The sequence below is a fragment of the Lissotriton vulgaris genome, chromosome 2_1, assembly GCF_964263255.1.
Source record: "Lissotriton vulgaris chromosome 2_1, aLisVul1.2, whole genome shotgun sequence".
Taxonomy (NCBI): domain Eukaryota; kingdom Metazoa; phylum Chordata; class Amphibia; order Caudata; family Salamandridae; genus Lissotriton; species Lissotriton vulgaris.
In genome coordinates, this window is record NC_141687.1 from 1857945140 (window position 1) to 1857972206 (window position 27067).

The 27067-nt window shown below is 43.2% G+C and overlaps 1 protein-coding gene across 1 annotated transcript in view; it reads right to left on the bottom strand.

Annotated features, from left to right (window-relative positions):
• UBAP1L (ubiquitin associated protein 1 like) overlaps window positions 1–27067 on the bottom strand; it is a 108399-nt gene that overhangs the window by 49761 nt on the left and 31571 nt on the right. Inside the window, exon 4 of the mRNA XM_086958041.1 lies at window positions 24585–24782. Within this exon, the coding sequence (XP_086814167.1) occupies window positions 24585–24782 (198 nt within the window). The remainder of the gene's footprint in view (window positions 1–24584; window positions 24783–27067) is intronic.

Here is a 27067-nt window from a genome sequence, read left to right on the forward strand (position 1 = left end):
GCACACAGTGATTATCTGTACTTTTGTATGATGATTGGGAGCAGGTCAATCCACCTCACACACCGTATGGCGTTTCATTTTTTATTTACTTTTGTATTTTCTAATATTGCCTCACACTGTTCGCTATCTATGTTTTAATTTGAAATGATCGCTATCATTCAACAGAACACTGCTACACCACACAAAATCAACACACTACAAGAATGAGCCAGCCATTATTTTTAGATTTCCACTTCTGGGTTAGATTAGAATGTTTCCTTTTTAGGTCAGCATGTTTGCTTTCATTCTTACAGGGCGCTAGTGCCATGTTACCCTAGCGGGTGATAATGCAGGATTAACGTGTGAGCCCTTTTACTGGTTTTTTTTTTTTTTTTTAATTTACGTGACACACACACTGTTAGAAATGATTCACGCATTTCACCAGGTTATGTGAGCCAGCACTGTGGTGATGGTTCACGTCGTATCAAATTCAGTTTTCACTAAAGGGTTCATTTGTATTTAGTGACCGCCTGCTTGGTTAGTGACCTTTGCTGTTTAAGAGCCGCATTATGACAAGCGAGACGCTTAGCTGGCTCACGCCGCATATAATCTGGCTTTCAGTTAAGGGAACTGTACGTTCCTTTTAACTCACTGCTCGTTTATCACTGATTTGCTCAAGTCTGGTCACACAGGGGTGTCGGTTTCTGTCATTATCTAACTTTCTGCATTTTCCTCAAGACGTGGTGATATACATTGTTTATTTCCGCTGTGTTTTTACTATTCTGGTTGTAGTTGGTGCTAATGTATTGGTTATCTCCTTGGAGGATGTGGTGCGCTCTTGGTGAGTTTCTATTGAGTATTACCAGTTTAAATTGCTTTGAATCTTAGTGTATTTCATTCTTGTTTGTTCATAGCTTTCCCCTGACAAAGGGTCCCAGTGACCCGAAATGTATAGGGGCTCATGTTTCATGGACGTTCAATATGGTTAATGGTACACTTAATGAGTCCAAACAATGAACAGTATTGTTCATGGAATTATTAAGGAAATAAATGTAAATATACCTGGTGTGGAGAATATTAAACATTTCTTCTAAAGGATTTTGAAAACCAACTGAGTTGTTTTTGTTTTTTTTGTTTTAAGTTGAACTAGTCATTAAGCAACACCTTTGACAGTGTGCCATGGGACTGGTTCCACGTATCTGGAACAAGCTATTTTTAGTCACTTTAGTGGTGGCATAATGAGTAAAGCAGTCCAGTAGCGACATTAAACTTACAGGCCCTGGGTACATGGTGTACCATATAGTAGGGACTTCTAGGTAAGTTACATTTCCCAATCAAGATTTTAACCAATTCGACACGTTTTTAGGGGTCAGAGAAAATGCACCGATAGGGCCTGGTTATCAGGGTCCAGGTGTACAGAGTCAAAAAATCAACAGCATCAGCCCTAACAATAGGTGAGACCATGCACAAAGAGCCATTTAGTTTTTTCAAAAGGCAATGTTCAATTACTGTAACCAGATTATGTTAGCAATACATGTATCCAAAATTAAGTTAACAGTTGTTTGGCCCCAATAATTACAGAAACAACCCTTTAGGATATGAAAAAGAAGTTAGAGGTGGTCTCTTACTTGATAACCTGGGCATCTGATTCATCAGCCTCTAGAATGTGGACCAATAAATGAGCAAGAGTAAACATTTTGCTTGCATAATTTTGGAGGAAACCTAAGATCATTGACTCAACTTCTTATGTTATGACATTTTTTCAGACAACTGTATTGTGACGCACTGATTAGGGACCACTGCCTGCTCTTAAAACATGAAAGTTAAACGTTTAATTTTTTTAAAAAAGCATCCTGTTTTCCTTTAAGAAAAACAGGCTCATAAAAAAAAGATTGCTTTATTTAAAAGCAATCAAAGACATTAAGGTCTGCTGCCCCCACCAGGCCACCATTCCTGTGATGGCTATCATTCCTAATCGGATGTTAACTGTGACCTGTCTCATTAATATTCATATTGTAGGTCGATTTAAGACCCACTAGGAAAATTAAAAGTTTCATACATTAGGAACAGCGATTACCTAATTGCAATTTGGGGAAAATCCCAATTTGGAAATCACTATTGCCAATGTTAGTACATTTGTCCCAAAATGACGATGATGATGGAAGAAAAATTGAGATAAGCAGGCTAGAGACTTCCCGTGGTATGCAGTCTAATGTGCAACTGCAGATTAGAGATTGTTCAAAGTAGATGTATGTGCCACCAAGAGCACAACTTCAACACACGTGGCCTGTTGGCACGTCCTATTGGGACACAAGTTAGTGATCTTCCAGCCTGGGCAAGCAGTCTAGCAACTAGCCCGGTCTGCGCATGAAACGCCAACCTGAAGGGCACAGTAGTGAATACAAAATGTGGATAGACAGGCAAGTGGCTGCGCAATCTGTACACGCAAATTGTTGACCGCCCTATTGGGACTTCATTATTGGAATGCAACCTAAATGAGAGCCTATTCTGGAGACCACACACTGACTTCAGACAGGCTCAAAATTGCTGGCTGGGCTTTGACACATCAATAACTGATGTGCACAGTGAAGTGAGGATGGGGTAAACTAAATGATGAATCAGCTGTATTTCAGAGACTGTATTATACTTCTGGGTCAAGAGGGCACGGAAGGGTAGGAGGGAGAGTGATGGATCCAAAGATATGGGGAAGAGGGGAGAGAGTGATGGAAGGCTTGAAGTAAGAGATGGAGAACATAAGGTTAGGAGGGAAATTACACTAGTAAGCATGAGACGGTAGGAAGTGGAAGGGACAGGAAGTGTTAGGCAGGAAGAAGAGTGGCTGTTTGGGATGAGTGGTCCAATGTCCGAGTATAACCCCTACAGCCTGAAATGTGGCTGATCTGTTGGAGTTAGAGCAAACAATGTGTTGGCGTTAGAGGGAACAATGTGTTGGAGTCTGGCTGTAAACTTTTCGGTTAGAAAGAACACCAGTCTCATTAGGCCTATAGTTTCTTCGAGTATGGGAAAATCTTTTATAAGCAGAACTGAAAAAAGGGAGAATCCCTATGCCAGTGGCATAAGACAGGAGGTAGCTAGATTGGTCAGAAGCATAAACAAGGAGGTAGAGTGAGGGGCTAGCGGGTTATGGAAGGGGATGGAAAGTGGCAGGGAGTGATGGGGCATGCAGTAGCATAGGTCTGGAGACATAGTCTGAAGATGAGAGACAGTGAGTGAAGGAGGTATGAGGCAGGAGGGAGAGCGCTGAAATAAGAACCAGAATGGTGCATAATAGGGCACCTGACAGCAGGTGGCCCCAAGTTACCTAATATGAACATACATCTATCGTGGAATGGGCATACATACGGAATGAACATCCTTCAGCTTCACCATTCAAACCACGAAGTCTGATGCAGTCACTTACCAAAGGCACATTCATTCACCCTAATGACAGCACATAGAAAAAACCCTATCCGAACTCCATTCTGCGATGGAAATGTAGCAACTGTTTGGAAAGGCATCCGCAGACCACGAGAAGTGTTGTGCTGCCTTTCTTACAGCAATTATGTGCTGTATTAATTCAAAATAATAAAAATAATGATAAGGGGTAGAAGACAGCAAAATTTAAAGTGATGGGGCTAATAAGAGATGTGCCTTGCAGGTGACCCACTCCACTGCTGTCCCAGCTTTCACCCCCACTACTGGATTGCAGCAGACGTCCGTGGCCCTCTGGCCCCAGTAACAAATCCTGAGCCGATCACGTGACTAAGATTTACCGTCGTGGGAACATCTTGCTCTATAATTCTGCCTTCGAAACAGTCAGGTCAAAGATTGTCTGAGGTCGTCCTCTGTAATATGGCTGTGTGCCCTGAAATCATCTGCTGTACCAGGACTACAGCCTCCTATGGTCTGGGTCAGGCTCCCAGAGGCCAGGGCTTGCTGCTCTCATTCCCCTCACAGGGAAGGAGGGAACTCACCCATTCTTTCTGAAACCAGAGGCTTTTTTCTTGGCTTTCCCACTATCTCACCAGTACTTTATAAAATTCAGAAAAGTCCTATACTGAGAAAGGTCAAACACACATAACAGCCCAACTCCCTTTTCTGCCCCCAGCACCCCGTTAGCAATCACCTTTATACATTTTACAGATATGGGAAAACCTGTATGCACTTTTTACAGGCAAAACAGTCATTAATTTTAGGTTTCCTAAAATAAGGCTTAGGCCCTTCTGAAGTCAAATAATAACATATGTAATGGAGCCACAGTCCTTTGATATAGTGCTCCTTACGTCTACCCGCTTGCAGAAATATTGTTGCATTGACAGCCTGTGTGTGCCTACGCCAAGCTAAGAGTGCAGTGCTAACAATATTTCTTTATTTTTTGTATACAGTGACAGGAGGAAATAAATAGGGACATATTTCCACTCTGTCTGCCTACACTGAGTACATCATACACGTAATGCATGCTGTACAGTCTTCATGGTTGCTATGCGCATATGTGATACAATTATGCGGTGTGCCTCGTTGAACAGAGCACATGATCCAAACTGCACAGTATTCACAGTTCGAATGAGTGCTTGGTTGCACCAAGCAAGTGATATAAAGAGTGCAAACTAAAAAAAAAGCATTAAGACTAGACCCCTAGCTATAGCACCAAAATATCAACATCAAGATATACTAACAAAAATATTGTAGGCACAATATTGTAAGGACAAGCATACCAGGAGTCACAATATTGTGTGCAATAATATTGTTTGGTTAGTATTAAGTAAGGGGTAGGGTTCAGTATAAGGCTAGGATTTAGTCCGAGTTAGAGTATTGACTAGAGTTTAAGGTTACTAATGTCTGGCATCACTTTTCCTATTCCAGACTCTGTTGGGTACCGAAAAGTATATCGCCCTGCTGATGACTTTTAAACTGCTTAACAAGGTTGAAACCGCAACGCTATAAACATTCAGAATATGTCCACTTTCTATTCATAGATGATCATCTTGTGTATTAACAGTCTACGAACCCAAGATTACGGTTTCGGACCCAAGTCATTTCTTTTATGTGTATGCACACACTCACTTGATGCTTTTCTGTGATCACCATGGGCACAGAGCATCTTGTTTACAGTATTTTGAGCCTTCATTAATTGTTAAAAAGTATGTTTGCATTGGCTTTGTGTAACATTAACAGCATGGATAATTGATTTGTCTCTCAAGCTCAAAACATATAGGTAAATGAGCCCTAATTTAAACATTGTTTAATATCCATGTATATCATTGTGCACAAGTCAGTTTATGGAACAGATCCTGCCTTCCTTCTCCAGGACAAACACTGAAGATGTGTCTAGTCTCAGGATATCAATCTTTTGAAAGTCCCCTTCATTTCTGGACATTGAAAGGTGGGCAGGTCCTTTTCAGCATTGGCACCTACTATTTAGAACAGTCTCCCTTTTCCTGTACGACTCGACGTGAAGCACTTTGTCTTTCTGAACAAACTCATAATCTGGCACTTCAACAACATTTTAAGCCTAGTGGCCTATAAACTTCCAGTCTCTGCGCCAGAGTGCGGAAATGTTGTTGGTGCATGTGCGCTTTATAAGAGGTGCTAATATATCAACAGCCTCAGCCAGACGAACTAGTACAAATATAATGCCGTATGCAAACAATTAGGAAAATGTTTAGATTTAAAATGCCAGTACATTTTTAAAGAGCTAATAGACCTCACAAAGGCATCCAAGTACCAAATAGAAGCTAACACAGAATAAAAATGAATCTACAGTGAGTCTTTTCCAGCCCCAGAAACTCAAGTAGTGCTCAGTTACTTGCAACTTCTTGTGTCCACCTATAGTTATGTCTTGTGGAATGCAGAGGAAAATAACTACCTCCCACTTATCGATCTCTGTAGAACTCTGGAGCCACAGTGGTCTGAGAGACATAATAGTCGTGCATTTTGGTTTTCTGCCCAGGATCTGAAACATCTTTTTAGGAAGACACCGAATTTTAGCTACTGTTCCTCTACGAGCGAGCGCCCAATCTAAATTCCAAACACTGACATCTTTACTCCCGAGGCATCTTAAAAAAATGTGCGGCAGAAACTCACTGTAATGTAGTCACAAGGTGGCTGCCCATATCTGTGCAAGTAGTGAACCTGCCCTCAGCACACTTTATGTAGCACTAGGGACACACAGGTTCAATTTCCATTCGGTACTTAGCTGAAAGTCAGTCAAAATGCAGATATTTGATTTCAGCTGAAACTTTAATGTTTACATACTGACATTGGAGTCATTTTAGGCTGCATTTTTCAAACGTTGAGTCAGATTAAAACAGCTACTTTATTTCTGGAATCTGAATTTCACAAATTGAAAACAAATGGTTGGTCACGGTTTACTTTCTGTTTTAGATCAGTTGTGCTGATAAATCAGAGGAATGAACAAAACATTGTGGCATAACATTTTTTTTATATTTTTCCTGCTTTCAAAATGTGCATTTTTTAGATTTGGAATTTTAAGACACAAAACCACATTTTTGACTCCAGTCAAAAAGTCAATACTTGAGACCCAATAAGCGGTATTTGCCCAGATACAAATATATACGATTTGGTACACCCTAACCAAACAACACTGGTAAGCAAATGTAGTCTTCCTGCTTCCAGAATTATCATACTCAATTTCACATCTGGGTATCCTACATCGGCCTCCAGCAGCTTTTGATCCAAATGCACAGCTATGCCACGGAAAGCAAGCTTAAAATAAATCTGAGCAAGACACGCACCATGTCGATCAACACCAAGAAGAAGTCTCAGAAGACATGGGCATTAGGCGGTCAAAAAATAGAGTCGGCACTTGTTTATAAATACCTGGGAGTTCTCTTCGACAGAGATGGCACCTTTGCACAACAAAAGCAGGAAGCAAAAAGGAGAGGGGCGTGCATCGCCGTCACACTAAAAAACATAGCCAATCAACTGATGGGGCCAATTCTAACCCCCTATCTGAGAGTTATTCAGGCCAAGCTACTCCCCTCTATCTGCTATGGCAGCGAGGCGCTGCGTGGGAGAGACTCCAAGAACTTGGACACAATCCAGACAAAAGCCTACAGAACAATGTTTTCCCTTCCGTCCTACACATCGCCGGCCCAACTTAGGCTGGAATTTGGATTGCAAAAGCAAGCTCTTGCCAGACAGGGAGCGTACATCAACTGCTGCCACAAACTCCGCTCAGCCCCCACCAACACTCTAAACTCGCTGCTATGGCAAGACATCAAAAATAGGGATACCTCTCAGGCAAGATCCTACCTGAAGACTGCTCTGGTGGCCACTAATCTAACTGTGATTTGGGACATGCAACTTGGGCACAACTCATTTAAAAAACTAGTCTGGAAAACTGTTAAAACACTATCCTTACTAGAGGACAAGGCCACATTCGCCAAAAGAAACCATGCCTGGATGTCATTAAACTCCTATAAAACGCTGACACCACAACCCTACTTCAGCCAGGGTTATCCTAAAACAATAAAACTGAAGTTCTTGAAACATAGACTAGGGGTTCTGCCCAGCGGAGAGTATCTTCCACCATGGCTCAGGAGAAATGGCCACGAAGTTTGTCCGTTTTGCAAAACAGACAAGGGCGATATACTTCATCTGACCTGCCTTTGCGAAGAGCTACGGCCAGCCCGTCAACAGCTTTTAAAGGCCCAGCTTAAGCAGCTAGGAACTCGCACAAGCAGGCAAGCGGTTCTCGCCTGCCTGAACCCTTCGAACACGAACCTGAATTGCAGATACGTTAAGTTCCTTGCAATGATCGAACAAAAATTGTCAAAACAAAAAATTTCCGAACATTGACACAGACAACATGTAGGCGGCCCACAGGTCTCACAGGAATACGCTGCCCCGCCTTAAAGACAATTGCTCCTTGCTAATCAGACTGGGTTTTTCTGTGTATGCTTTTTAACGACGATAATAATGCACAAATCTTAATGATTTTTTAATGTCTATTTTTTACTTTTTATTTTATGTTTACTGTTTGTAATACGCTTTGCACTGGTTTTAATTAACTATGCATAATAAACTTACTTACTTACTTACATCCGGGTATCCCACTTAGATCCCTTTTTGTCTATCACTGATAGCACATTTGGTCAGTTGTACCCCAACCTTTCACAACTTCTTGATCTCCTGGGATCTCAACTTGTTCAACATCACAGCACCGACTTCTTCTGCAGCTACAGCTAGGGAAGCCTTGTCTGCTCCCCTTCAAGAAGCTAAACTTCAACACACATAAAACACCTTCTCACCCTGCTTTAAAGTCCATGCCACGTGCCACTTTTACCCATCACCTGCAGGATGAGTTTTCTCCAGTCTCAAACCATCACTCTTTCAGGCGATCCTTCATTCTTGCCTGTGACACGACCACCTCATCCCTGATCAACTCCTCCATTCTCACACAACCCCCTTTTCCCACCAAATGCCACGTCCTCCATTTTTTCCTTCCACCTCCATTCATATGTCCTTTTAAACTTGTGACTCTCCCTATACATACTCTGATTTTTAAATATGTTTCTTTCCCTCCATCTTTTTCCACCTTTCCATCCTTCTACCATCTATGATTAAAAACTAATTCTTCCAAAACTGGCATATTAATTCACTATGCTTTTGGCCCCTTGTGTTCAATGTTTTAAAGTGCAACAATAATACATAATCTTCACTGCATGTCTCTGACACTTAACCCTCTGCATGAAATCCTCTCCCACCTCTTCTTAGCAGTTTCATACTTAACTACTCTTCTCCAATCTTGCAGTTTCCCAAGGCCATCCCTTACTCAGTTGCGAATACTCAGATCCACACGCTATCAATATCACATATTCACCGTGTTCTCTAGCAGTCACCATTCTCAGATTTCACCATTCCACTCCCCCAAACTCACCCCTCATCCCATCTCCTGCTCAAACCTCTTCCCACTAGTTTCAAAAGTTCAGCTTGAACCCTTTTAGTCTCCCTAGTAACTATCTCACAGTCCATCACTGTTACCTGTACTTGCACGTCCAAGTCAGAATACTAGGCATATAGCGCAAAGGGAGGGCAGCATTGAAATTAGGGTGTCAGCATAGTCGCTGGTGCAACGTATCTGCATGCCTCTGTAGGTCTAGCTTTCCTGTGCCTTTCTGTGCTTGGCACATGGGGCCAGATGTGCTGTTAATACCATAGTCACCACGGGTTGCATTGGCAGGCTGAATCTTCATTTTGCCCGCTTTGTTGCCCTCATTCCAACCTCGGGTTTAGACAAAAAATGAAGATCTGCGGCCACAGCAGAGTGTGCCCAAGCTCTGGTGACCCATTGGCTTAGGGTAAGCAGGGAGGTGGGTAGGGTCGTCTGATGGTATAATGAGCACTTTTCCCGCATAGCACCCCAGTTTATTGTTCATATTTTCTTTTCTGTGCCTGTACTAGAAGCTAGATGTGCCATTTCTGTTGGCGGCCTGCGGCAGGTTTGCAACTGGCCTATAGGCTTTGGGACCAAAATGGCAGATGATTTTCAGGTTTCGACTACTAGACACTGCATGAGAGCTGTCTGCTGTGAGACGTATTTACAGCTTTCAGTGAGCTGAGAGCCCGCCCATTGTTTATCATTGGATAGCTTCATTGTCACTCGCTTGCTTCTTATTCGTTAGCCTATTTATTTGATACTTCCTATTTATGTGTTTGCCTCTCTTCAGGAGCATGAATGCATTACTTGTGTTCTTCTACAGCTCACCTTTCAGGCGCTACTTTTATTCTTTTTTGTTTAAGCACTCCACAGGTGTACGTGAGCTCCAATTGTCTCCCTCTTGTATTTTCCTCTCAACCACATTCGTTTTGTTCCCGCTCAGTCCGTATGCTTCTCCCCTTACAACTGTGAGTCACCTGCCCTCGTGTGATTCTCTCCCCAACATTGGTTTCTCACTGGTGTGTTTCTCCCCCCTGAGCTCCCTATTGCGCACTCCGATCCAGGTCTGGCTACAAGCCAAAGCATGTGTCCCGGAGTCCACCAAATTTTATACCCCCACAGATACAACACAATGAGAAAAAAAGGATCTTGGCAACATCAAAAACCCTGTGATCTTCGAATTGGTGTTTCAAGTAATCATGGAGAGAGCATGGGTGGTTTGTATCCCCATAAATCACATAATCAATATGACCTGCAAGCAGCATTAGATTCATCCTACCCTTTTTCATCTTTTAATTAGGTTTTAAAAGGACAGGAGTTCTCTTGTAAGCTTAGGATAATAAATTGGATTATCAATGCATTTGAGCAGTATAAAAAGGAGCATTCATTAGAGTACATTCTTAAGGACAATCATGTCGGTATGATCCAGAATGTGGCTAAGAGAGCACTCAATGTTGATGATTCACAGCTCTCAATCAAACTGGCCAATTGAAAAGTAGAAGCAGAATAGCAGGTGGCCTGCTTACATTATTTTTAACTAAAATGTAAATTGATGTACCTCAAATCACGGTTAATAGTAGATGGATTCAAGCTTAAGTGGTAAAATGTAAAGCTCAAAAAGGGACAAGGAAAGCGATGATTTTAATCAATCGTCAAACAGTGAGTGTACCCTCCAAAAGATTCATTGGATTCTTTCAAATAGAGTTAACCCAATAGAAATTCCAAAGTGAAAAAGTGCAATTGAGAACAAATCCATCCTATTCAAGTTGCTTTCCCAGACAAGTATTTTATTATTGTTCTTTTTCTTTCATGAATGAGACTAGATTTGAATTTAATCGAAGAAGATGTCTTTGAGGTAAGTCTCAAAGAAAACCAACACGTGTTCCGCCCTATAAACGCATGCAAGCCTAGTGCTTTTTCAAGGCTAAATAGAAAACAGAAGTAAATATACCCACTGCCACACTTGTTCAGTAACATTATGTTTTAAGGGTGCTAGAACCCCGGTCATAGAAAACACTATAATACATGATATTGTAGTCGATATAAAATTGTATTGAGTTGCAATGTGATGAGAATGTCAAATACAGGACAAAAAAGGAAGGAAATAACCCAAATGTGTTTAGCTAAATTTTAGAGAGAGGAAAAGTTAGGCGAGATCCTGAAAATCAAAGATCTGATATAGATATCATGGGTAACTAATCTCGCATTGACAAAGACTATAACTACGATATTGGACAGTATGTGTTACCTGTATTTCCAGTATATATATAAAATTGATTCAATTGTATCTGGGTATCTCTGGTCACTAATGAAGTGGGTTCTAAATAGGAAATCTACAAAAAATTAAAAAGTCCCACAATTGGAGGACAGCAATGAATAGATCATACAGGCCTTGAAAAATCCACACACCCACTCGCAATTGCGAGTGGAATTTTAGCTGGTCAAGTTCTTTTTTAGCACTTACTCGACCCTGCGGACGAGTAAACTTAAGCTGGAAGAATCAGGTGTTCTGTTCTCCAGAAAGTGAATGAGCAATTAAAACACCTTTAAAACTGGTTTTATCTTGCTACATTTGCCAACATCTCAAGGACATAGGTCAAATGCCAGTTTGTCTTTTTACTAATTGTTGCTCATGTGTTCCTGGAAAATGGTGTTTACTTTTCTTTCTCTTTTTACAGTTAACCCCTTCCGTGCGGCCGTGATTTTTCCCGTGTGCGGCCGCCGGACGAACACGGGCGGGCCATGACGACCCCAGCCGTCATCAGCACACGAGCACCGTAGTGCATGACGGCTGGGGTTCGTCACCAGCATGGAAGGGGTTAATGCTTTTTGTCAAGTGAGCTATTTGACAATAATTGTGAAACAAAATGCAGAAAAAAGTCCATTTTTTTCTCCAAACCAACATTTGCACAGCTTGTAAATGAATAGTACAAGTAGATCAGAAATTATGAAAACCTTTTTTTTGTAATTCAGAAGTGTGATGCAAACTAAGATTTAAATTGGAGGAAAAGAAATCAGAACACTTTACTTGCTGATGTGCAAATGACAACTATTTGCAGAAACTGTATTTGCAAACATTGTACATTATATAGTTTTAAAACCACGTGCCAGTGACAAATTCTGTGTATATTTCAATGTAAAATCTGCTGATTGCAAATAACAGTGGGCTGCTACTTTATGCTTTTGTTTAATATTTATTACAAGTGATGGTTTTTAAAAATGATGAGAGAGACATTCCTGATGAAAATGCATCTAATGAATGAAGAGGTAAGTCTGCAGTGAAGTGTATCATATATGTGGCTAGATTTGCATTCTATATCAAGCTAATTTTTAGACTATTAAATAAAACATTTGTTTTCTGTACAGAAGACATGCTGAACTTGCGTATTTGAAGGTGCTCTCATTTGTGATAAAGAAATAAATGGTGTCTCAGTGAATTAAAATACTTGCCCAGGATCACATAATTTGAAACCAGTTTATGGGACAAGAGCATTATAATTAGGTCGAGTAGATAATTTAAGTCATTAGACTTGCAGGTCTAGTAACTTTTTGGGGATTTTTCGAGCCCTGTCATACTTAATACATGAAAAAATCTACTAAATATATTTTTTGTATACACATATTTGTGACTGCGTAACACTACTGTATCTTTAAAACAGGCGCTGCATAAAACATGTTCACAGTCTTACACTTCCTTCATACGGCAATATTTCCATCACGACCCAGCTCCATGCACCTCAAAATGAATCAATTATTGGATGTCACCTAAGCAAATTATGTTGACCACAACCAGATTTTGGCAGCAATCACTGCTGAATGTTGCTGCTTTTAAATTTGTTGAATAGTGCAGATTTTCAGTGATGTTTGACCTTCAAGACTGTTATTTGACATCTTTGAAAGTATTTTTTCTATGTTGTCATCAGAGAGGGGCGTTCTTTGGTAGATAAAGGCTGATATTGCAGCCGAGACGCGTTCCAATGCCAGTAACAGATGCTTTATATAATAAATGCAGTGATAACTTACTTTCCTGGGTGCAGACTGTTTCTCTGGAGTTGAGGATCGAATATATATCATTGGGGTATAGGAACGTTACGGGGATCAGAGGAAGCCTGATAACATTTTCACCTGGAACTAACCTTCTCAATACATCGTCATTTGAGATGTCATCAGTGATATTACTGACCATGTCATGAATGATGTATTATGTGACATCATCAGCATTGGATTGCGGGGGCGCGAGTTATAGTTAGCAGGACTAACTATAACAAAGGAATTTCAATGGTTTTGTATGAGTGAAATGTACAGCTAACTATAACAGCCCTGAAACCTATGTTTTTTTCAGTGAATTTCAAAGGTTTTTTAAATGATCATTTTTAAATTTAATAATAGTTATTAAGCCTAGGCAAAGCGCTACGCTCGCGTACTTTGCGAAGTTTGCGCTACTTCGCACTGCGTAAATTGCACATAACACAGTGCAAACACGCGTAGCGTAGTGCAGCGGACATTTTTTGCTTGCTCGCGGTCCTCAAAGTCAAGTTGGCGACCGCGAGCAAGCAAAATGACATCCCGGAAAGACTTTATCCTCGTTCACGATCAGCGACATCATGTTGCCGATCGCAAGCGCTGAAAATAAACCTCCCGGCGAGCTTCTCAACGCGGGAGGTCAGGTTTCTCATTGCGAGTGGTCGCGTATGCTCGCGATGAGAAACTACCAGTTCGCATTGAGAAAGCTGCTGCTCGAGTGGAAATCTACTCGAGCAGCAGAAAATGACCGCTTGCACTGTGCAAAATGCAGTTTGCACTGATTGCACAGTGCCGGATGCTTGTCAGCACTGTGCAATCAGTGCGAACAGCATTTTGCACAGTGCACTACGCAGTTCGCGTAGCGCACTTCGCGTAGCTACGCGTAGCGCTACTTCGCAAGCTACGCCCAGGGTTAATAGTTATATGTATTTTTTTAATACTGATTTTCTACAGTTTTTTACCTGTTTATTTTTACATATTTTATTTTTTTAAATTAAATTATATATTTTTAATAAAAATGTTTTTTAAAATATTGAAACTGAAATATTATTTTGTTTTGGAGCAGTGAATGGATTAGTACATGGTGCTGCATGGTCACTAGAGGAGTGCAGGAGGAGTGACAGGGTGTTTGCTGGAGGGTATGGATACTCACTGGGGAATTGAAGGTGTGAAAGACAAGTGTGTAGGTGGTTAGAGAACTGCATGCATAGTGGATAGGCGTTTGAAGCAGTCCATGGGCTAAGGCCTGGCTCAGTGCAGGAGTACTTGGGTACTGAGTGAAAGGTTAGAGTACTGCAAGGAGAGTGCCTGAGTGAATTTATAAGTGGTTGGGTTTTGGTGCATTTTTTACAATTTTTTCAGATGGGTACTGGTGATAACTGACTGACTAACCAGTCCTAGAGCCAGTGCTATGCTAAAAGACACTTAGAATACAGTTAAAACACCTACATACACTAGGGAACACTAGGCTTTGGGACATCCCTGTGATTAGAATGACCTCCTGTGTAAGCCCCTAGTATATAATAAGGCAGAGGGATTAAAACTACCTCTTAAAACGCGCCACAGGGCGCATTTGCACATTGGTGAAGGAAGGGGGGGGCGGGCTAAGCTGACGTGTGCAAACACACCCTGTGTCCATTTTAGTTTAGGGAATAAAGTCCCCTTGAATCCTGAGTGTCCCTTGGGTCCAACTAGCCCACAAGGTATCACCACTTAGCGCCATAGAGCTGCTTTGCAGAGAGGTGTAAAAAGTGTCACAGCCTGGATCACCTCTCTGGAAGCACCTGGTGGGCTAATTGACCCCCAGGGGCCCTCAGGATTGAAGGCGAATTATTTCCCTATCTTAAAACGTGCCACAGGGCATGTTTGCACACTTCACCTCAGGCCCCATCCCCTCCCTTCACCACTGTGTAAACGTGCCTTGTGGCTGTTTTAATTTGGGAGATCAAGTCCCCTTGAATTCTGAGGGTCCCTAGGGTCCAAGTAGCCCACTAGGTACCTCCAGTAAGCGCCACAGAGCTGCATTGCAGAGAGGTGTAAAAAAGGGAACGGCCTCGACCACCTTTGTGCATCGCAGCGGCGCTTATTGGAAGCACCTGGGGGGCTAGTTGGCCCCCAGGGTCCCTCAGGATTGAAGGAGTATTATTTCCCCAACTTAAAACGCGCCACGTCACCTCAGGCCCCGTCCCCTCCCTTTACCACTGTGTAAACGCACCCAGTGGCCGTTCTAAGTTGAGAGATTAAGTCCCCTTGAATCCAAAGGGTCCCTAGGGTCAAACTAGCCCACTAGGTACCTCCAGTAAGCGCCACAGAACAACACTGCAGAGAGGTGTAAAAAGGGGTGTTGCCTCTGAAAACCTGTCTGCAACGCAGCTCCCTGGCGCATACTGGAGATACCTCTTGGGCTAGTTGGCCCTCAGGGACCCTCAGTATTGAAAGAGATTTAATTCCCCAACTTACAACTCGCCACGGGCGCGTTTGCACAATGGTGAAGGAAGAGGGCGTGTCCTGAGGTGACATGCCTGCAAACACGCCCTGTGGCACGTTTCAAGTTGGAGAATTAATTCCTCCTCAGTCCTGAGAGTTCCTGGTGGCCAACTAGCCCACCAGGTACCTCCAGTATGCGCCAGAGAGCTGCGTTGCAGAGAGGTGTTCAGAGGCCACGCCCCTTTTTACAACACTCTGCAACCCAGCTCCGTGGTGCTTTCTGGAGGTACCTGGTGGGCTAGTTGGCCCCCAGGGACCCTCATTATTGACGAGGAATTAATTCCCCAACTTAAACCGCGCCACAGGGTGTGTTTGCACACATGCCAACTCAGGCCCCGTACAGTCCCTTCACCACTGTGCAAACGCGCCCTGTGGCGCGTTTTAAGTTGGGGGATTAACTTCCCTTGAATCCTGAGGGTCCCAACTACCTCCACTAAGCGCCACAGAGCTGGGTTGCAGAGTGTTGTATAAAGGGGCATGGCCACTGAACACCTCTCTGCAACGCTGCTCTCTGGCGCATACTGGAGGTACCTGGTGGGCTAGTTGGCCCCCAGGGACCCCCAGTATTCAAGGGGAATTCGTTCTCCATCTGCAAACGCGCCAGGGGGCGCGTTTGCAGAGTGATGAAAGGAGGGGGGCGTGGCCTTCAGTGCAATGCCTCCCGAGACCTTAATCGGCCCCAGGGACCCCATCCCCCCGGGACCGGCCTTTCTATTTTATTTTATTATTTTTTTTTACTTTTGGGGAGGGGGGCCGCGAGTCCCCCTCCTGGGCCACTTGTAGCCCCGGGGACCCCATCCCCCGGGGCTGACCCTCTCTGCTGGGGACCGTGGGGGGGTCCCCAATCCCCCCACGGTCCCGCCAGCTCCCTGCGTCCTTCGGGAGCCGCCATTGCTTTTCCACATGGGGAGCTGCTAAGATGGTTTTCCTGCTCTCTCTTTCAAAATTCAAACCAAGTTTGCTATGGCAGGGCAGGAGCCGCGAGGCTCCCGCCCTGCCATAGCAAACTACAGTGTCCCGGGGGTGGGCACCCCGGGACACTGCAGGAGCCGGCCCTTGGGGGTGGGGGTCACCAGGGCCACGACAAGGTTCCAGGAGGGGGTTCCCTTCCACAATCTACAAAGCCCCGGGGGTGGTGGTCCCCGGGGTTGACGGACCCCCAATTTAAATATTTAGAGCCGCGGAGAAGTGGCGGTCCCCGGGGCTTAAGCCCCCCACACAGGGTATTTTGCCCCGGGGCTGCGGGGGGGGCAGTCACAATTAATTCGAGCCCCGGGATTGGCGGTCCCCAGGGATTGGGGGGGGGAGGGCAACATTCCACCACAAAGCCCCAGTGGTGGCGGTCCCCGGGTCTGCGGAGTGCTGTGTGCCCGCAGTTATTCATGCTTTGCCCCAGAGCAGTGTGGGGGGGGGGGATTGGGCCCCCCCACTTTTGTTTTTTAGCATGCCCCCGAGACTTGGTCCTCCCGGGGGCTGATTACCATTTTTAAAATTTTTTTTTTTTTTTTTTTTTTTTTTTTTTTTTTAAATCGGCAGGATCCACGCACCCTGCGCAGAGCTTGCCGTTTGAAAAAATAATAATTTTTGGGCCTTGGGGGACCTTGTGGGACCCCCTGAGCAGGCCTATGGGTCAGGGTTTTTCTACCCTGCCCTCTTTTTACGTTCTGCCCGTTTTTTCTTCTGTTTTCCTGTGCCTCGGGTCTACCGATGCACAAGATGTCTGCCAACACTTCCTGGTTTGGAGTGTTGACAGCCAATTAGCATACAGCTTGTCATCGGGAGGGTGCGCGGATCCTGCGGGGCCATAGATATTTGTGTGATTTAACTTTTGATTTTCTCAGCAACTACTGAACGGATTTACACCATTTAACAAAAAGGCACGACTCTGAACCAAGTGCTATCTTTTTGCCAAAGTTGGTGTAATTCCGTTCAGCAGTTTGGGCTGTGACTGCAGTTAAAGGTTCCTATGGGAAATTGCATGGGGAAAACACATTTTGGGACCCCCCTTTTTTCTCGGCGCCCGCTTGACGAATCACCGCGAAACTTTCAGGATAGGAGCGGACCATAAGTTTTGGAAATTTTGCAAAGATTTGTCAATTGGCGCCAAAGTTATTGAGAATAAAATGTTGCAGATTTCCTATGGAAAATAGGTCCCAACTAGACCGCCAGTAGGTGATATATCTATACTACTATTATAAAGAGAGAACTTGCACCTTTGAGCCAGGTAAACTCGAAAACTACACCACCAATCTGAACACCCAAGACATCTTAGAAAACCTCAGGGCAAGCAGAAGGACATAGGCTACATAAAAATCAAAATAAAACGTTGTTTAAAATATTTAGAAATAAAAATAAAGTAGTCCCTTGCAAGTAGCTCCGGCCGCGACGTATGCGTGAGGGGAGTAGCGTCGTTCACGAGCAACAGGAAGAGCGAGAACATGAGCACCGGGAGGAGTGTCTGCGTGAGGGGAGGAGCGGAGTTCACCAGCAACAGGAAGAGGGGAGAACATGAGCGCCGGGAGGAGCTGCGGAGCGGCGAGAAGCGGAGGAGCAGTGGCAACGCGGGGAGGAGCAGCGGATGAGGTAGCTGACAAACGGTCAAGCAGTGGAGAGGTAAACACCCCAGCGTAGGGAGGAGCGGTGGATGAGGTAAGTCGGGACCTGGGGGGGGTTACAAAGCCGGAGCGGGAGGCGGGCGGGAGGCGCAAGGCGCGAGGCGGGAGGCGGTAGGTGCTATGCCCAATGTCGGGGAGGCGGGCGGGAGGCACAAGGCGGGAGGCGGTATGGCCAATGTTGGGGCGGGAGGGATGCGGACTGGGCAATGTCGGGGGGGTTGCACAGAGGCTTAAAATGTTGCCCCCAGACCCCTTCTGCCCCGGGCAAAGCCGGGGCGGGCTGCTAGTAATATATATAGGCTGTCCGGTTTTAGGTTTAAACCTATAAAAACTGATAAAACCCCACTGAAAGAAATAACCCTCTCCAGTGAAAACATATAAACACTGAAAAAACACCTGCACAACCACAAACTAAATGCCATTCAAAGAAAGGAAAAAGAGAGTGAGAGTCATTTTTTTTCTTCCTGAACTGGCTAATACAATGTAATTTTGTTATAGCAGTAAGAAAGTCCAGGCTACCATTATTCTGCTTGAGTTTTGTTGTTTAGGGATGCCACTAAAATATTGTTTCTTCTTCGTTTTGTTTTTTTCAGTTTTATGGGCTTTGGTCTAAAGATGCAGGGTTTGGAAGCATGTTTGTCTTGTTTAATTATTCTGTAAATTATAGAGAATCAGGAAATATCAAAATCATATTTGATATTTTAGCTGGGTTATGATTCCAAAGGCAAGAAATGTGAGGATCTTTTTTCACATATTGATAGTGATGTGAAAAAAGTACACTCTACTGTATTCTTGGATTTTTACATGAGAACATAACTGTTGTAGTGGACATAATAAAAAAACTAGAGTCTAAAATCACCCTGGTCTGCCAAGTGTTCAGCATAATTGGTGTAGATGTGACACATCTCCTTAAGAGTAGGCTGGGCGACACCTGTAGTGACCTTGGCACTTCAACATGCTCCATGTTAGAGTGCTTGCCACTTGGTAAGCAAAGCAATGGTGAAGAGCAATTCAGGAACTTTGATTTTACAATGTATGAGAAATGACTAGCAATGATTCATAGAAATGTACCTTTACCTCGAATGGCATTTGAAGTCAATGAAACCTCACTGTGGTACCCTGTTTTAGGTCCACTCCGTAAAGGGGAATTTCCGCCATAGTTTCAAAAGTGATGCTTCATTTTTGAATGCTTCAATAACTCTGAGGGCATAATCGCCCAGATCAGCTCAAATGTTGCAGAACCTGCTCTGAGAATCACAATCTTCAAGTGAACCAGTATTGACCTGGAAAGCTATGTCAGTGGCCAGCGTTAACAAATTGTGTACTGGCTGTTTTGGCATTGCCCATCTTAAGTGCCAATGTTGAGAGGGCCTTATCACAGAAGTTTACATGCGAAGGAAAGAGCGAGCACACATGACCAAAGACTCACTGAAGATGTATTGTATGGTGTATTACAATAAGTTTAATTTGCAAAAATCTATTTGGTCCTCATATAGACTATACTTACACTGTCTATATACCATGCACTATCAGTGCAGAAAGCAAGCAATTATAAGAGCTAAACATTCCATAAAAACCGAAAAAACACTCTTTCTGTAGTTTTTAATGGCACACAAATGTGTAACCACTGATAACCACTGTTTTTTAAAGTATTGAAATCACTTGAAAACACTGAAAGAAAGCCACCAGAATTTACCAAAAATAGAAACTGAAAACAGGAAAGCCTAAATATATATATATATATATATATATATTGAATATCTGATCTAAAGGAATGGAGTTCGATAGGTAGGCTGGCAGGTTAAACAAATTGATGGTTTACAGGTAGGATTATCAAGTGTCCCTGTGAGGGGACGGGGTCAGATAGCTGTCAGATTGAGGCATGCAATTTACCGTTTCCCATAACGGAAATAAGAGAGAAACGTCAGGTATATGTTATTCCCAAGATTAGTAATAGCATTGACGAGAGCTCCTCTAATTTGTTTATGTATCTCAATCTAAAGAGGTCCCAGACTTGATGCGATAAATGAAAATTGAAGGGAGGAATGGTCCCTAGAGGTCTTACGGGGTTTGGTGACCATGTTGTCGGTGGGAAGCGTTGCTCGAAGTTATGGGGTATATATAGGGGATTAGTCAAGTATATAAGGAGTTTGAATCCTATCTGGAGAAAGCAATAAAGATAGCATGCGATCTTAGTCCTTTTAGAAGTCATAACGTGAGGACCAGCGTTTTAGTCCAAGCTTTGCAGATATGCTGTAAGGGGTCATGAGAACGTACATGTTCGTTAGAAGAAGATGGTACCTGAACTCATATACAGCATATTAGTCATTTCCCTGGTTTAGCAATAAAGATAGCATGCGATCTTAGTCCTTTTAGAAGTCATAACGTGAGGAGCAGCGTTTTAGTCCAAGCTTTGCAGATATGCTGTAAGGGGTCATGAGAACGTACATGTTCGTTAGAAGAAGATGGTACCTGAACTCATATACAGCATATTAGTCATTTCCCTGGTTGTGGCTGTGTAATTAGCAAGGTTATTTGAATAATTGTTTATCCAGGTCCATTTGCAAATAAACATTTACCGGGTTCTAGTAAAGGGTTTCATTAGGAAAAATCCCTGCGGTTGTATGATGGCAAGATTTTTTAAACCATTGTTTTTATAGACCAGATTCCAGAAATTGCTTACCGATTTCTAGTGAAGGATTTGATCAGAAATAGTCACTGCGACGGCGCATCTGTTGTGGTGGTATTCAAGTTAAGTATAATTTTATTGTGGCCGTAATTGCTTGTCCTTCGTCAGTTCTTGGAATTGTGTCAGTCGGGTTTTAACTCCAGATAAAATGGGTGCCTTCTTTAAAGTAAGACTCAAATGTTAAGTGAGCCTTATATATCCTTTTCATTAACTAATAAAGTCTTGTCATAAGATGCAATCAAGAAAGTATTGAGATATCTAAAAGGAGATATCATAACAGAGGTCACTACAGTCTACCTCGCCCATTAAGCAGCATTTAAGTTGAGCGCAATTATATCAAATTGTACTGTGTTCTCTAGTTCTATATCAGTTTTTTAGACTATTTCAGTGAAATTGTTGTCTCCTTTTAATTGTTAGGATCTTGACTTTAAACATATATTATGTAGTGATTCGGACATTTCTAAAAGGGGCGTCACCCTTTTAGGAAGTCATTCTTACTTCAGATCCTTGTGCTGAGTCAGTGAGGCTGTTATCTCATAAATGTGGGTGCTATCTTGGCCCAGTTATGTAAAGTCAAGTCTATTATGGGATTTTAGGGCGAGATGATCTTTGGCCTTTTTTATGTACCTAACTTACAGTAATAACGGAGTCTGGTTCTAGAAGGTATTAAACAATGGTTTAGGGTAAGTGCTAGTGTCAACATCGTCTTAAGCTAAAATGTGTAAAGTTTACATATACCGGACCCCCTGTAGCACGACGATACTAGAGTTGAATTACCAGAGTGAAGTCTAAGGTCCTCGGTACACAAATATCCCTCGACGCTTGTTGGCACTTGCTGAGCATACTGGCAAAATTCACTGGCCGCCTCATGTGAAGACCTGGCTAGCTCTAGCCTCTAGCATGGCAAAACGCAACATCACTAGACTATGGGGTGCACAAGAAATTAGGACGCTTAATGCTTAAAAGCGAGACCTTGACTGGTGTTGTCTGGCTGAAAAAGCTGCCTATCACAGTAGGGGATGCCCCAAAAAGTGGGACAAGATATGGAATGCATGGGACAAGTACAGATCCTTGATACAAACACGACCGAGGGGAATAATGGTACAACATAGTAAACAATTGAAGGAGGGATGGATCATTCTCCCAGGAAAAGGATATGCAACACTGTACCCCCGACCTGCCCTACAGATGATATACACTGTGTTAACTATTTGTAATGATGGGATGTTTACATGTTTGTTTGTTCAATAAAAAGAATTTTGTTTTTAAAAAAGTATACCGGACCCCAAGATCAAGTAGAGTTATTAATACTGTCCTGAGCAGAGTATTTTCATAGTGGCCAATACATCTTAAAACCCAAATTATCTATCATTTGAGCCTAGTCTAAACTTATAGGGTGGGTACCATCTTTTAGCTGAACCATATATGTGCATGTAGCAAAGTATGTCTACTGGCATTAAAGTCCCCTCACTGAATTGCGAAGTGGGAATAAGGTTGTCTATCACTGTGAAAGTCCTAGTGCATGAGAAGAAAGGAAAAAGGGGGGAAGAAAATACCTAAATATATAGACTTGAACAAACAAAGTAACCTATAGCCACTGCAAAAGTACATGCATTTAATTTGGACATTGTTCAGTAAAAGTTTCATTGCATTTAAACAAATCTCTATACAGTATCCGGTGGAGTATGTATTTTCTTCTTTACAGTAACTTGTTCTGGATAACCACTGGTCCTGGAGAGGCCATATTCCTCACTCAGGACTCAGCAATTTTGTATAAGATGTTCAGGCGGACCCACAGACCTGCAGAAAGCTCGGCATGAATTTTCTGGAAGAATTCTTGAAAAATTCTAAAGCTGCTAGGCTTGACCTAGGCATTCGTGGGCCAGTAAGTAAATAGGGAATGTCCACTTCAGGACATGAAAAGCACCCCAGTTCAGCTCACTTTTTAACTGCATAATATGGTTCTGCACTGCTGAATTATTCAGATGGCAGTGCATCTAGGGGGATTTTGGGACACTGCTTAAACCTGGAAAGATTGGTGGTGGGTGTTGGGAAGAGTCAGTCACACTCTAGGTTTCCCTCTATATCAGCTAGTCCCTATCTCCAAATGAGGTGCAAGAGTCATTGTCAGTCTAGAGCAAAGAGACAAAGTGACCCTAACACTGAAAAATCTGTACTGGTTTATTGTGAAGTACACAAAAAAAGAATTCAGTTCTATGTCTCACTTTTAAATCTCTAGCCAGCACCACCCAACACACTAAAAACAGCATAAGGACCACAACCCCTCCCTCAAGAGAACTCTCAGTAGCATAAACCTCCTAGAGCCTACAGGGCAGACAACTGTATAAAAGACCCAAGGTACTGAGCAGCCTTTTGACACACAAAAAACCTGAAGACCTTCATTTTTTTCTACTCCCAAAATACTTGTGGTAGCATACCCAAAGTGAAAAGAAATCTGCAGAGACATACTGGGGAAGGGCGAAGGGAAAGGCTTTGTTTAATACAGGTGGAGTTTGACGTCACACAACATTTCCTGAAATAGAGAAACTGCAGCCAGCCACCTGCAAGGCAGAATTACCTACAGCAGGATGCCCCATTGGTGGGCCATTCTGCATCAGGACCCCATTTGCAGGTATAAATGCGGTGAGTTGAATGGGCAGTGCGAGTGGTGAGAAGCTGAGGGTGTAGGCGCCAGGGGCGAGCAACTAAGAAGAGTTCGGGGGATAGGCAACCTGAGGGCTCCCACAAGGCATTGCATGGTGGGGACACGTACCAGGAGGAGAGACTCCTGCTGAAATTTAGCAGTCTACCCGCTGCCCTACGTGGCCTTTTGCTGCTTCGTGATTGACTTACTTATTTAATGAAGGGCTTATTAAGTTGCCCTTTTTTTTGTAATTAGGCTTAGCAAGCTTTACACTTTGCAAACCTTGAGAAGTTAAAAACAAATAATGCACACATTGGGTAACTTGCAACTTTACACCCACCTCTCTCAGACCTAAAGACACAAGAATAGGTGGATGGCTTGGATGCAACCTTGATGTTACAAATACAAATAAAATAATCTCAGTCCACCTATAAAATGAAATATTGGCCTTTTCCTTTGAGTAGTAAACCCATAGCCTAATGAGACGTCTATCCGTCAATAGTGAACATATTCACTACTACTTCTGGACTATTAATATGAGAGGAACTGACTGTTTGAAAGGCGCTTACGGACAATATTACAAATCTTGAATATTAGTGGTACAAGAATATGAAGCTGAAGCAAGTAAACCAGAGTTTGGTTGAACAGGAGTTCCATATTGTCTCATTTAGGGGCGGGGTAACTGTTAGCTTTCCAATAGCACAGCCTCATCAGGCACTGGCTTGCAAACCAGGGACCGGCAGCCAGTCCTCCATAAGGTCACAAGCTTCACCCTATTTAGGACAGCCTTTCAGGCACATATTTGCCCACCATGCAGAATGTGGCAGATTCAGGCATAAAAATAAAATCAATGGACCCCACGCACAGGGATAAAAAACTCCCAGTAAATCACGACCTGGGATTCTTTGTTCTGAAGAAAGAAACAGTAGCATTGATTCAGAAGAACAAAATAAATACAGAGCAGGCCATCCATGGCTTTACATTTTTGAAAACAATACGCTATGTCATTCCAACCGTTATAAAATATTGCCACCTATAGCAGAGCAGAATTTTACATGCTTCGGGCAAACAAAGGCCTTCCAGAACCCCAAAGATTTGGCAGCCTGGCCCCAAACTGTGCCCCCAAATCCGGGCAACAATGATTACTTATTAAGACAGAATTCAAAAGCCCCTCACACTTGAAGCAAAACTATTGCCTAAAAGTGAATCCACTTGTTTCGGTCGCATGGCACATTTTTCACTGACCTGCCCCAGGCTCTGCTGTCCAATCTTCTGCAGAGTCAGAATGGCTCTCCGGATCGGATAGCCCAAGGACATGACAGATTCAATGATATCACGTTCTTCTTGACTGAGGGCACAGAGGACATCAGCAGCGGAGTCTGGGTAAGAACATGTGGAACTCAGAGGCCGTGGGGGTGGAAGGCATGGATATGGGCTCAGAGACTAAAAGAGAAAGAAAAGGGGTGAGTCATTAGGGACAGACTCACTGCTCAGGGCACGGCACCACTGCTAACTTAGGATTGTTGGCTACTGACAAATCAGAGACACAAGGCTGTTTCAGCTGCTACACCTGTCCAAATTGCAGGAGCGGCCCGTGCCGATAAGAGCGATGGGGTGGTGGAAGGAGGAACTCGAAAGACAATGAGGTAAAATAGAACATTTCCCTCGTCATCGTCGGTAGAGTTTCCCGCCCCCTCCCCACCGCTCTTACCTGCACGGGCCACTCTTACCAAATTGCGTTATCCTGGAAAAATGCCTGTATCTGCATCTGTCTCAGCTGCCTTATCGGCCAAAATTGGGACTGTTTAGAAACAAGCTCAACAGTAAATAATACACACTACATTACAGACAGTGCTTATAGATTTCTCAGTTACGAGGCCACAGGGAGCAATTAAGAAGCCATAAAACAGAGTCAATACAAATCAATAAATATCCCACACTGGACATTTCAGTTGCACTGGCATCCAAACGCAGATTCAGTCGTTATTTTATTTTGATGGTAGAGTCATTTGTGTAGTGCACACTCTGCCAGTGGTAGTGTCTAGCAGCACTAATGCAGTTGTATAACTCCCAAAACTGTTTTTGAGGATTCCATTGCAGACCAGCTGCGAATTCCTCAAACCACTCACTACCACCCCCACACTCCTGCAGAAAGAGTGGAAATAAAATGGTAATAAATGATTTTATCAGCATTTCATTTTTTACTCTCTGGCGAACAGAGTGTGGGGGCAGGGCAGGTGCGTCATTGCTGCCAACTGAATGGCAGTAAAGAGGAGTGGTCCCTTCAGTTTGAACTGCGAATGTCAGGTTGGCCTGCTACCTTGCTATGACCAAACCGACATGTGCAATTCAAACTCTCCAACCCAGCTTTCTTAGGCAGCTCGGTTGGAGAGCAGTGAGAGGCCTCCAGTGCCTTTCGGAGCGGTGAGACAGCCTGCTCCAGCCAATCCAGAGGCTTCACTCATGCAGCATGACAGCAGCGTCTGGATTGGATAAGGTAGTTGGCTGTCTGATGTCACCTCTGGAGCCATGGACTGGAGAGCATCGAGGTCGTGCTGCAGGAGAAGGTAAGGGCAACTTTTAATTTTTCCTTTCTTATAATTTTTAATGTAATGTAATTTATAATGTATGTATGTAGGTATGTATGTTTGTTCTAATGTATGTTGTACCCCACTGTTTTTTTAAGTCACCAACGCCACTGTGGCGGACCATGCAGACCAGAGTTTTATTCATCCTGTGATTATCTGCCATCATTGTGTGTTTAGGTCTGTTCCTCAGCTAGCCCCATGTCTCTCCTTCCCAGAGTTTTGTCATTTTGTTTTTTATGAACTAATAAAAAATGTCCATTTAAAATACGTTTTTAAAGGCTTGGCATGAGCCAGTTGTGAACAGAGGCAACAATTGGCCTATTGGAAAAAAAATCTAGAAATGTTTCAACTGATCTGTGCCTCTCAAAGGCCAGTGTGGCAGAGAGAAATGTCTGACATAAGACCGACCCCTCACAAGCCACTTTGGCCTTCAGAGGAACATGCCTGCAGTGAAACCTCAACATTTAAATATACGACGGACCGCTGCAGCGGTCAGTACTACTTTTTGTTACCGTTTGTTAACATAAATACAGCTATTATATCAGTAAAACTTAGAGTTGGTTAAACAAGATTAGCTCTGAAACTGAGCTATAACTAATGGTGATTCAATTCTATTACAGGACCAGTAGCTTTATATTATTGCTTCTCTTCCTTTACTGTTAACTCACAGCAGCCAATGAAAAACATTTTATACACAAAATAAACTACATTTCCCATGATGGTCTCACATTCCAACATATCCTGTCTGACCCTATAAGAGTCACCATTTCCTTCCCCTGAGCCTCTTTCTTTGCTGCTCATGCAGAGTTAAGTGCACGTTATCTTGTTATACATGTGTATGGTATCATATGTTTATTATTGCACATTGCTTGAAGAGTTAAATGTTTATCTTGTTTATAATTGCAAGCGCTTTGATTTATGTGCCACAGTGTGTGCGAGTCTACCACACTTTTTTCATTACTTTAGCCTGATCGGGCAAATGCTAATGAGGCTCCCACTAGGAGCAAGAGTACTGCGCCACTCTCCGCGGTGATTTGTGCATTCTTTATCTACGTGCGCTCCTCGCGCTTCACCGTCTAGGCTTCCCTAATCAGCCGGAGTATGGTAGAGAGCCACAGTCAGCCCATCGTGCGTATCCCG